The sequence below is a fragment of the Rissa tridactyla genome, chromosome 3, assembly GCF_028500815.1.
Source record: "Rissa tridactyla isolate bRisTri1 chromosome 3, bRisTri1.patW.cur.20221130, whole genome shotgun sequence".
Classification (NCBI taxonomy): Eukaryota; Metazoa; Chordata; class Aves; order Charadriiformes; family Laridae; genus Rissa; species Rissa tridactyla.
In genome coordinates this window covers 124517471-124530331 of record NC_071468.1, presented here as the reverse complement: position 1 = coordinate 124530331, position 12861 = coordinate 124517471, and the positions used below count along the sequence as shown (strand labels likewise).

At 40.8% G+C, this 12861-nt stretch overlaps 1 protein-coding gene across 1 annotated transcript in view; it reads left to right on the top strand.

Annotated features, from left to right (window-relative positions):
* The window catches only part of MSRA (methionine sulfoxide reductase A), a 313580-nt gene that overhangs the window by 144654 nt on the left and 156065 nt on the right, over window positions 1-12861 (top strand). The window contains exon 3 of the mRNA XM_054196583.1: window positions 6168-6287. Within this exon, the coding sequence (XP_054052558.1) occupies window positions 6168-6287 (120 nt within the window). The remainder of the gene's footprint in view (window positions 1-6167; window positions 6288-12861) is intronic.

Below are 12861 nucleotides of genomic sequence, written 5' to 3'. Positions count from 1 at the left end.
AATGCCCTTCTGATGCAAATTGGCTGCTTGTGCTGATTTACATAATAGGAATCATAAATAGGAATTTACATCAGGGAACCTGCATGGAAACTGAGTGTTATTCAAAGATGTGGTAGGAACAGCCGTTGGCGAAGGGGATGAGAAGGAAGGTGAGTAAACGTTACCTTTGCAGGACCGTGTGCTTTCTTGTAGGAGTGGAGGGTGTCTTGAACGTTGCATAAATTTCAAACAAGTTTTCCAATCTGTTTTTTGGTTCCGTGTGATGGCTATTGCGTGCAGTACACAAAATAAAGAATCAAACATTATTATGAGGATAGGTAACTTTTTCATTAGTCATTTTGCTTAGGATTCACCTAGCTTATGCTGCAGCACAGACTTCTACATCTGAGCCAGTCGTGCCAGTCTATAGGGGAAGAGAAATAGGCAACTCTCAAACACAAATCACTATGTTTTTGGGGGGATTTGATTCAACTACAGACTGAAAGATACTCAGGTTTTTGTAATGTCTCCATATGGTGTATGGGCTTGTTTCTCTTGCCTTAAAATATGCCACCAGCTACATTTGAGATGTCCAGGAGCATTTTGCCTGGCCTCGGGATGCCTTTCGAGAAAGGCACGTGTCTCTCCTGAGTCCTGTGTCATTTAAGTCCTTCTTGTGTAGATGGATATTTTGGATATCCTAAGGCATCTCAAATGACCCCGAATGGCTCAATTTAGGCAAATAAATTAGTCCCTGAATGTATGAGCTCCTGTTGCAGTCAGTGGAGACCTAGTCAATATGGTTAACGCAATCTTTATCGCTATTCATCTCACTAGAAAGTAGACACCTGTGGTTCAATTCTGCTCAGTTTATCTCGGAATATTTCAAAATTATTACAGATTATCTTTTACAATGGGATGCTTATCTCTCGTATCAGGGTAACGCTTTGCTTTCATTATTTTAGAAAAATACTTCAGCTTATGCTCACTATTTTTTTACAAATATGCAAATGATCTGGGTTGCCTATGGAAACACACGTTCCTTGGCTGAGCGTAAGGCTGTGTACAAAAAGAGTTGTTCAGAGGATATAGATGTGTGTGGATACAGAAAGAGAATAGTTTGAGAAAATGGATGTGGCTGCTAGAAAGGAATAGGGCTACCAGCGTTTATTCACAAATTGTATGATTAATATTATTTATAGGGATGAATGAACTTTTCAAGATTGCCATTTGAATCTGTTTGGTTTTGAAGTTCAAAAGCAGAAAAATCTTTAAATGCCTTTTGAAATTCCAATTAAGAGTCAGTCAAAACCCATCACTAAAAGAATAGTTTTTGTTTTACAAATTAGCAATTAAAAAGTGACAAATATCTTCAGTGCTTAAACACTCTTCTGCAGTATCCGTTATGTTCAAATAATACTTTTTTTCTGCGAACATGAATATGTTTCCCAGTATTTCCTTTTTTTTTTTTCTTTCTCTTAGGAATGCCTCCGGAAGGTCTAACGCTGCACTCACTTCACCAGTGCTGGGGATTATGCACATTATTTCATGAATAGTTTAAAATCACATTCATGTTTTCTAGTTTCAAATTATAATATGAGCAGCTTATTTTGCTTTTATGTTTCTTTTCCTACTATTTTTTCTGGTTTTTTTCCCCTCTGAGTTTTATTTAATTATTTAATTATTTTATTTATTTATTTCATCAGTTTTCTTACGAGAGTAGTAATCAATAGCAAAAGTAAACTTTTTTGTACTACGAGAGCATGTGAAGTCATCCACTGAGATTATTTCTTAATTTTAGTAATCGTTGTTCATGTTAAACGCAGTTTAAGGCAGCCAGTGCTCTGAAGAACAGACAGTCCATGAGCTGATGTGCCTTAACTCCAGAATATTCTGTGGGGTTTTATTGTTAATATTCCTCCCCTTGTGACAATTTCTCTGTAGAACGTGGCACCACTTTAGCAGAATAACAAACATCAGCCGCTGAATGTGTTAATACCGTGGAAAGCAATTTAGTCTTGTATTGTTGTAAATTCTGTCCCTTTACTAGCAGGTTGTTTTATTATGACAAAGATTTCAATTTTATCTGTTCTCGTGGATGTGAGGATTTATTGTTTGTGCAAGGTGCCAGCGTACTTGAGAAATGATGAGAATAGTTCACCAAGAGAATAAAACGTCTGTCTCTCAGAGGAAGGAGGGCAGAATGAATTAAGACAGAAACTGGAAGAAGAGAAACCATGATGAGGATGCAGGTCACCAGGTCAACTCAACAGGTCAGAGAGGGCTATCGAGGAGAGAATCCTAAAGAATAGTTATTGATCAAGGAGATCAGTGACCACTACCCGATGATGAGTAATTTCAGACAGTGTAGTTAGGGATTTATTGAGCATTAAAATTCTTGAAATAAATAGGAAAAGAATGAGCTTTGTATTTGAAGTTGGGCCTTCATCTGAACTCAAACCTGAATTTGGGTTGTTGCCTTAATTTTAGGTGTGGGCCTAGCAATACGTTGTGGGAAAAATTTGGGGGCTGTACTCATTTCCCACCCCTCAGCATGCTTGTCCAGCCAATGTTAGCTCGATAAATTGGCTGAGTCCTTTTTGCAAGGGTCTCGGTGTCACCTGCTGCAGACACGGCTGGGATTTTAGGCAGCTGGAGCTCAAACCTCCCTTGTAATATTAAGTATGCAGAGCACTGGAGTGTTAGTGTTGGGCTGAAGGTTATTTTCCATGTTTTGCATACAGACACAGACTTAGGATCTAACCAACGACCCACAAAACAAATTAAAAGCACCCTTGGAAGCAGTCTAATATAGCCGAAGTCTGCCCACTTCTACATGAGTGCCAATGCCCTCTTCTGTTCTCTACCTAAATCCAACCACCAGAAAAATACTGAAAGCTGCCTGTTTTTTGGGGACAACATGTTTGGGTGAACACTGTCATGGGGGGTTGAGAGGAACCTGATGAATTCTGAGACCGCCAAGTTGTAGACAGTCCTAAAAAATAAGCAGAATAACTAGGCAGTGTGTGTAGTTAAATATCTAAATTTAAGATAGATGAGATTTAAGTGGATCCTGCCTCCTTCTTCTTTTGGGGTTGCATACCTAAATACAAAATTTTCTTTTGTTGTCAGAGTAAATTACGATTGTCAGAAGGAAAGAAGTCTGTTAGAGCAGACCGGATGGCCATGGAAAAGTTGTGTTCCTAACTTTTCACTGTCTTACAATGGAATGGAAATACCTTTTTTTTGGAACCTGTGACAGACTTGGTATAAAATAGGCCTTTCACATAATTAAACAATTGTCCCAGTTGTGTTGTTAAAAAAATTATGTTTTCTCTTCTGCGTTAACTTTAGCAAAATCAGATGTACTTTTTGAATAGATTCTTCATGACAGTCTAATTCTGTAATGCCTCCAAAATGTCCTCATGGATAAAGCAGTATGAAGACGTAGTCAACATCTAGCTACATCTCTAAGGCTGGGGATGAGGAGTAAAGAACTGCAGACAGGAATCATGAAGCTCAAGGGTTTTATTTTAACAGAAATTTGCGTTCCTGCCCCAAGCTGTGTATGCTTGTGTTTGCTTCTGAACTTTGTTTCCATTTGCCTGTTCAGCGTGAGAAAGTCAAGCCTTTGCATACCCTCCATGTTAAAGAATTGTTATTGAGTATTGCCTACGTGCTTCACATCACTCAAATGTACTGCGGCAGGAATTTTGGCAGGATGCATGTGGTATTTTTACCAGGAACTTGCAGACATACCTGTGTTCACGTGCAGTTTTACATGTATGCATAAGAAGCATGGATAAAAGTACACTCATAAGCAATTGTTTGGTTAAAGTCTCAAAGGCTGTGTCTAAACAATGTGTTCAAACCCTGTCTTCACAATGGACCAAGGAGCACTTCCCACGTCGCTGCTCCTGGCTCCCTTTCATCTGTGACCTGAGTCTTTGGGATGAGACATACACTGTCCTCCTTATACGTGCTCTGACTTCTGGTGGAAGGAAACCTGAGTGTCACAGAATCCCAGACTGGCAGGGGTTGGAAGGGACCTCTGGAGATCATCCTGTCCCACCCCCTGCCAGAGCTGGGTCACCCAGAGCACGTTGCACAGGAACGCGTCCAGGCGGGGTTGGAATGTCTCCAGAGACGGAGACTCCACCACCTCTCTGGGCAGCCTGTGCCAGGGCTCTGCCACCCTCACAGCAAAGAAGTTCCTCCTCGTGTTTAGGTGGAACTTCCCATGTTCAAGTTTGTGCCCGTTACCCCTCGTCCTGTCACTTGGCACCACTGAGAAGAGCCTGGCCCCATCCTCCTGACACCCACCCTTTCAGTATTTACAAGCGTTGATAAGATCCCCCCTCAGTCATCTTTTTTCCAGACTGAAAAGACCCAAATCCTTCAGCCTTTCTTCATTAGAGAGATGTTCCAGTCCCCTCATCATCTTGGTAGCCCTTTGCTGTCCCCTCCCCAGCAGTTCCCTGTCCTTCTGGAACCGGGGAACCCAGAACTGGACACAGCACTCCAGATGCGGCCTCCCCAAGGCAGAGTAGAGGGGGAGGTTGACCTCCCTCCACCTGCTGGCCACACTCTTCTTGATGCCCCCCAGGATGCCATTGGCTTTCAGGGGTTTCTGATATTCTGTAGTTACGCTCTTGATTTGGACAATGATGGGACCTCAGCTGCCGTTTGTACTCTACAACATAGACAGTGTGGTGTGTCAAAGCTGTCTCACCCTGTATCAATTGAGATAAAATAGTGGTATCTGGTACAGAAATACACTCTAGTTTAAATCATCATTAGATAGGTGATGCGTGAATGCCCAAAAAATTTCTCAACAAAGAATTCTTGATTGTTCTTTCTGGGAGGGAATTTCAAGAGAGGTCCAACAGCAGTTTGCCACCAGCCTAATTTAGCTGAGGAACCCAAGTCTAATAGCCATAGCTATCTCTGTAGTCAAGGCAGAAAGAGTAATTTGATCAGCAATGTATATATTCTGTGGGCTGAATTGTCCTCAGGAGATGCCTGCCTCTTTCCATGGTCTCCAGGAGCAGGCTAGCCTCCTAATTTACGTGGCTTAGGAGGAGGAGAAATCTGAGTCATTGCTTCCATAATTTTTGGTCTGTTACAGATTTAATTTGAAGTTAATCTCTGAAGTTTCAAAGAAAGAAGATGTGTCTGTGAGCCATCGTAGTTGATAGAAGGGACCGCTTTGTTCTAGTTGTTCTTTGAAGGAACATATCTGTAATTTTTTAACCTGTCATGTCAACAGTGTTATCAATAGATAGCGCATCATGGGTCATTGATTTTTAAGTCTATTGAATATTTAGCTTATTTTTACTGCCTTTTATTTCAAATGTTTTAGTAAGGGAATAATAAAAGGAAGTATGTTATCGCTGAAAGAGAAAATACATCGCTTATAACCAGGGATAAGCCAAGCAATACTAGTGTACATGGCATGTTTCAGCTTTAGAGAATGCCCCAGATTGTTGCTAACATGTCTTAACTATTTAAGCTATGAGAGAATTGTGAACGTTAGTCTTGTTTGTTCCATCCCCCTGGCTTTCACACAATGTGCTTGATTCCTCTTGCCAGGAGAGTTTTGCGAATTTACACCTGTTGACAGTCCGATGTCCTTTGATGACTGGCCACGTGGGTGAATGACTACTGAAATTTTCTCTGAATATCAAATATCTGCATGCATAAATTGTTACACGAGAGCATTTTTCTTCCTGGATAGCATATAATTTAATAGATTATTACTGCCACCTTTAAAGATGGCATATGCCTGAAAGCAGAAAATCAAATAACTGTTTGCCATTAATACAAATTATTGTGTTTTGACAGCTTGCTAATCAACTAAAGTAAAAATGGTGCTGTACAAATAGCGCAATTGCCTTTTAAATAACTTTTTTTTAATGTGCGTGAGAATTCTCCTTGTTTGGGCCTTTGAACCCTTATAGGATTTGCCCTGTGTGAGATGTTAATATTCAGAAGCATAAATAAAGCTTTATTTGAGTTGTGCCCTGATGCAGAATGCTACACTATGCATAATCTTGGGGAACATGTGACCGCCGTGTGCTGGCTATAGATGCTGCTTCCACTATGGAATGTATCAATTAATGTGCAAATGAGTGATTTAGTATTGAGCAGATTTTGACTTAACGATGTGTGTTTTATGCAATATTCAGGTATGGGCTGTTTCTGGGGAGCCGAGAGGAAGTTTTGGAGACAGAAGGGAGTCTACTCCACTCAAGTGGGTTACGCGGGAGGCTATACTCCGAATCCTACCTACAAAGAGGTCTGCTCAGGTAAGTCTCTCCTTTTGGTTTTTAAGGATCGTGAGCAGAATGCTGTCAGATTTCGAGGGTCATGAGTGACTGCAGTGACTACAGAGATTTGGTATTTGGTCAACCCTGGTATTGGCCTCGCATCCTAAACTGTAATGAAATCTATGGTACGCCCATCCCAGTGTTACCTCCTAATATTTAATTAGTTAATATATGTACAAATATTCTGAGTAAAAAGAAAGAATAATTTCTTCAGGAAGAAAATTCTGTTTCAAGTTATGCAAATGTGTTCCTTAGAAAAAGCTTTTTTAGAAAAAGTTTTGATTTTGTCTGTATCTCAGTATGAACAAAAATAAGAAAGCACACATTCATTCTTTTTCTTTCCATATAACCAAGAGGTTGTATGGAGAAGTCTAAATTTCTCATTCGCATTATTATTAATAATTTCTTAAATTTTTATACAGTTCAATGCACGGCATCCTATCATTTCCATGCCAAACCCTTGCATTTATTTTTCATTGCACTCTTATACTAATCCTTCTACAGTACTAATAACCCAATGCAATTTCTTTCTGTGATAGAAAACATAGAACCACTGGCAGCCAACTGACTAATGTTGCTGTTAAAGGAAATTCTTGCTTTCCTATACTCACTGGTGGAGAACAGCTTGGAGGTTTTCTTTTGGTTTATTTCCTTGTTAACACTTTTTATGCCAAATGCTGAAGTTGATACACTGTTCTCACTGACAATCTGTCACATAGGCTTGATAGAAAGAGAGTAAAAAGTCCAGTGTCATTAACAAATAACGGACACTAGCAACTGTGCAGAAGTGCTGCACACATCCAGAAAAGCAGAAACTTTCTGGAAATAGTAAAAAACATGAAAAGAGATGTTTTAATAGAAAAGACAATTTCATTTGGAAGAGACCTACAAGGATCATCTAGTCCAGCTGCCTGACCAATTCAAGGCTGATCCAAAGTTGAAGCGTGTTATTAAAGGCATTGTCCAGATGCCTCTGGTATGTTGACAATACTGTACTAATTAGAAATTGCCTTATAAATGCTAAAGAAAACATATAGGTTAGGGAGAATTTCTGGTGGGAACATAGTGCAGTAGGCATGCTCTTGAGTGCAAGTGTTTAGTGTATAAAAATTTAAAAATATCTAGACCAAAAAAAAGGACACCAAGCCCATCCCTGGAGGTGTTCAAGGGGAGGCTGGATGCAGCTTAGAGCCACCTGGTCTAGTGGGAGGTGTCCCAGCCCAGGGCAGGGGGGTTGGAACTGCATGGTCTTTAAGGTCCTTTCCAAGTCTAACCATTCTAGGATTCTTTGGTTCTTTGCCTTTAGCATTAACTGATGCGTAGATAGCCAGAACTCCTGCGAAACACAGTAATGAAAGGCATCATCTACTGAAGGTTCAGTGATCCAAGTCATATGAGGAGAGGCTGAGGGAGCTGGGCATGTTTAGCTTGGAGAAGAGGAGGCTGAGGGGAGACCTCATTGCCCTCTACAACTCCCTGAAAGGAGGGTGGAGAGAGGTGGGGGTTGGCCTCTTCTCCCAGGGGAATAATGACAGGACCAGAGGAAATGGTCTGAAGCTGCAGCAGGGGAGGTTTAGGTTAGATATTAGGAAGAATTACTTTACTGAAAGCATGGTCAGGCACTGGAACAGCCTGCCCAGGGAGGTGGTTGAGTCACCATCCCTAGAGGTATTTAAGAAACATCTAGGTGTGGCACTTCAGGGCATGCTTTAGTGACAGAGATTGCAGGTTGTTTGTTTGTGGTTTGGTTTGGTTTTTGTTTTTGGTGTGTGTATGGTTGGACTTGATGATCTCAAATGTCCTTTCCAACCATGAAGATTCTATGATTCTATGACTCTATTCTATGCCTGTCCTATTTATCCAAATTTTCCATTACTTCCTAATACTTCTGCAGTCTTGTATTTTGTACTTTCAGCATTTGCCTGCAAAAAAATATCTGTAATTTTTATAAATATATATGGTCCAAGACCTATCTGGTAATTATTGTCCACTCTGTTTAATGGCCTGGGTGTTAAATAATTAGATTATATATATAGACTAGAGATGTTATATATGTGATATTAGGAAGAAATTTTTCACTGTGAGGGCGGTGAGCCCCTGGCCCAGGTTGCCCGGAGAAGCTGTGGCTGCCCCATCCCTGGAGGGGTTCAAGGCCAGGTTGGCCAGGTTGGCCAGGTTTGTGAGCTTCGTGTTTGATTGAGATACTTTGAAAGCTTCTTGTAGCTACTTTGTCTGTTGTATTTTATCAATAGTGAACAAAAATAAAAATGGTAAGAATTCTAGAATAAAAATCGGAAAAATCTTTGAAGTCTATTTTTTAAGTTAGATTTGTAGTGCAAAAACACAGATGAGGTTATTTTTCTAGTGTTTGTTTTTCTACATATTTGCATTATGGATGTTTATATGCCTCCAGATGCTGGACACTGGAGGATTCTTTGCTCAGAGATATCCAGGAACGTAAGTACGTATTTCATAGCCTTATCTGCATGAACATGTGCTACACATTTCTGTTCCTGGTTGGGCAGCTGAGCTGAGTTGGAGAATTTGCTGATTTCTGCGTACTATTTTTTTCCTACTTTACTTCCTCTAGCCCTATTTCATTCTGATTTTTTTTTTTGGCAGGTTTTTTTGTGTCTTTGAACATACTTTTTGGAAGTGTCTTTAAAGAGAGTGCTCACAAGCTCCCCTAAGATGCTGCCATCTGACTACTTCCAGTTGCCATAGTTTTCACTGGGAAGAACAGTTCTTAGGAAATAGTAGACTTCAGTTATGCACTGTGTGATTGCCACTTGCTTATTCATCTGTTCTGGCAAGATTGTATCTATGGTAAACACTTTACAGTCATGTTCTCTAAATCCAGCTCTAGAAAGGACATCAGCCATCTAAACAGTATCCAGTTGGCAAGTCTTTGAGCTCTGCTTTTAGCCCATGCAGTCCTGAGAATCTATGCAGGAAAGTTATTTTAGTCCAACACCTTTCTGTCACTCTGGGCTGAAGAAAAAAAGCAACAATTCTTTGGATGAAACATTTAGCACTTCTTCTAAAAGAACATTGTCAGCTAGACCTCAGGCAAAACGGTGTGGATTTACTCTTTTCCCCATGGGGATGTCACTCAAAACGTATCAGCCAATGGTGGGTTTTTTTGATTCCTAAATGTAGGATTTTATGACATTTGAGGTGTCCGAGAATATCCCATGTGTCATAGTCACATCGGACAGTTTTCCATGGATGACACAGCTGCCCTTGGACATCTCAAAAGTAACTGGATGCGTCTATGTGAACAACTAATTCAAATATAAGTTTTATATATATATATATATATACACACACATTCACTATCCATTGGAGCTAAAGACATGTGCCCTGTTGATTTACGTGTATATGTGCTGCCTACGTGTTGTGGAGGGAGGGGAATGCGTGCCCGCTGAGGCATAAGATTTTCCAATCTCTTGTTCTTGGATGCATGCACTGTTCTTGATCATATATGTATCATCTGATCCATGCATGTTATATACCACAGAATCATAGAATCACAGAATGGTTCGGGTTGGAAGGGACCTTAAAGATCATCCAGTTCCACCCCCCTGCCCTGGGCAGGGACACCTCCCAGTAGACCAGGTTGCTCCAAGCCCCGTCCAACCTGAGCTTGAAAACCTCCAGGGATGGGACATCCACCATTTCTCTGGGCAACCTGTTCCAGTTTCTTACCACCCTCATAGTGAAAAAATTCTTCCTTATATCTAATCTAAATCTACCTACCCTCTTTCAGTTTAAAACCATTACCCCTTCTCCTGTCACTACAGATCTTGGTAAAAAGTCTTTCTTCATCTTTCTAATAAGCCCCTTTATATACCAAAAAGCTGCAGTAAGGTCTCCCTGAAGCCTTCTCTTCTCCAGGCTGAATAGCATCTCTCTCAGCCTTTCTTCATAGGAGAGGTGGTCCAGCTCTCTGACCATCTTGGTGGCCTCCTCTGGACCTGCTGCAACAGGCCCATGTCTTTCTTGTACTGGAGGCCCCAGAGCCGGATGCAGTACTCCAGGAGGAGTCTCACAAGAGTAAAGTAGAGGTGGGGAATCACCTCCCTCGACCTGCTGGCCACACTTCTTTTTCTGCAGCCCAGGATACAATTGGCTGTCTATCTGGACAGCAAGAACACATTGCTTGCTCATATCTAACTTTTCATCTGCCAATACCCCCAAGTCCTGCTCTGCGAGGCTGCTCTCAATCCATTCATCACTCACTCTGTACTAATACTGTTGATTGCCCTGGCCCGGGTGCGCTGGGCTTTGGTGAACTTCATGAGGTTCACATTGGCCCACTCCTCAAGCCTGTCAAGGTCCCTCTGTTGGTATCTCTTCCCTCAAGCATTCCAACTGCACACAGGGCTTGTATTACCCGCAAACTTGCTGCTGGCGCACTCAGTCCCACTGTCTATGTCATTTAATTAAGATATTGAACAGTACTGGTACCAGTACAGACCCCGGAGGGACACCACTTGTTACTGATGTCTGTTTGGACATTGAGCTGTTGACTGCAACTCTGTGGATGTGACGACGCAGCCAATTCCTTGTCCATTGAATAGTCCATCCAGCAAACCATTATCTGTCCAATTTAGGGAGGAGGATGTTGTGTGGGACTGTGTCAAAGGCCTTACAGAAGTCAAGATAGATGACATCAGTTGCTCGTCTCTTATCCACCCCTGTAGTCACTCCATGGTAGAAGGCCACAAGATCAGTCAGGCTTTCTGCTTGGAAAGCTGATCATTCTTACACTGCAAGAAATAAAGTTGCTGCTTGCTAATGTACCAGCAGGCAAGAGGGACAGGAATGTGTTCCATGTACCCTGGCTCACAGAGCCCACAAAGGTTTTTGTCTTCTTGTGTATTTAGAATGTTCCATAATGATGTTAAATAATATCTTGTTTGGAGACCTCTGAGGACAACACTTCCTTAAATACAATTGATCTTGGAGCATATTGATTGCAATTTGATATTCTGCTTCGCTCTTTATGCTAAATCTGTTTCTTCTATCCAGGTATCTTCTATAGAAAACAAGAAAGTCGTGTTTCTTTCTCTTCTCCATGCTTTTAGTATATTTTCTAGAAAGAAAGTGTTTTGTTGCTTCAAGTGAAAACAGGCCGATTTTTCACACGCGTGGGTGTTCCAGTCTCCTGCTGTGATCTTCATGTGATGGGCTTCATTGGGAAGCAAAAGTGATCTGCAGACCTAGTATTAAACTATGTGAGGGGACGCCATTTCTCTTACAGCACCCAGGTGCTGTTACAACACTGTGTTGGTACTCCATGAAAACTTAAGCCTCTAAGGGCAAACCTCCAACCCCACAAACCGTGAAGAGCAACGTGATTCACCTCTCCATTAGGGAGGTAGGAAAGTCAGGATTCTGCTTGAAAGGGTCAGATTAGCGTTACCTTGTTCGGATGTGGGAGAGGTCATTGGAAGATTCTCCTATCAGTTGATGTGGTATTGCCTTGCTGAACTGATGCTTAAGAGATAAATGAGTGACTTTGAAGCTTCTGAATACCGTGCTGGAAAATTATTTTTACATTTTGTGGTGACAACCAAACAGATGAAAATCTGAAAAGGCATTTTGGAGTGCGTGAAGGATTTTGAGCTATTTTGGTGCGTTAGCCTAATGCATAAATGCACCATTTTTGGCCAGCGTTAGACAACCCAGGATGTTCATTCAGTAAGGAACATCTTTTCATATTTTGCTTACAGATGTTCAGAACAATTCTGTTTATCTGTATATTCATAAGCTTTTTGAAATCTGCATAGCTCAAGTGGCACTGAAATCAGAAGGGAAAAAGTCTGCTGTTGTTATTCATAAACTGGTTATGCACAATTACCATATAAAATATGCAGCTAACGATGATTTTCTTAAAAACAGGGCTTGTGGTTCAAGCTGTTAACATCTAAGCAGGCCATTTAATTTTCTTTTGGGTTTTTTTCTTTGTTTATCTTCAGTGACTATAATGTAAGAAAAATAGGTGAATATGCTTGTTTATTAACCAATATTAGTGAGAAGGCTTAGTGAACATAACAGTATTTTTAGTTAGTTCAACCCATTTATAATCTAGTCAATTCTCAGTACCTTTCTGAAGCATATTCTCTTGTACACGAGTCACATTTCTTAATAATTAACCATGCAATATAAAAGTATGCCGCATGGACTTAAATTCTGTGTTGAGTTACAGAAAATACTTGATTGTAAAGTTGTTTCACATTTCCTATGCAGCAAACCCACGTTTTTCTGAGGGATAGTATTGCCTTTTGCATACCAATTAGTCTTTTGATTGATTCTTGTATGTAGGAGCTCCAATTCTCCTTAAAACGTCCAGGCTTCCAAAGGTCATCCGGAAGACTTCTAAACAGCTGATGGAAGAGAGCGGAGAAAGGCAAAATTAATTTCTTGCTCTGTTACCTCCTATCCCTTTGGTTACAAAGTTAATTCCATCTCTACTTCATCTTAGTTATACTTGAAGGAGAGGGCAAGGCAACCAGTAACGTCCACAACAGGTTGATGTTTACCGTGT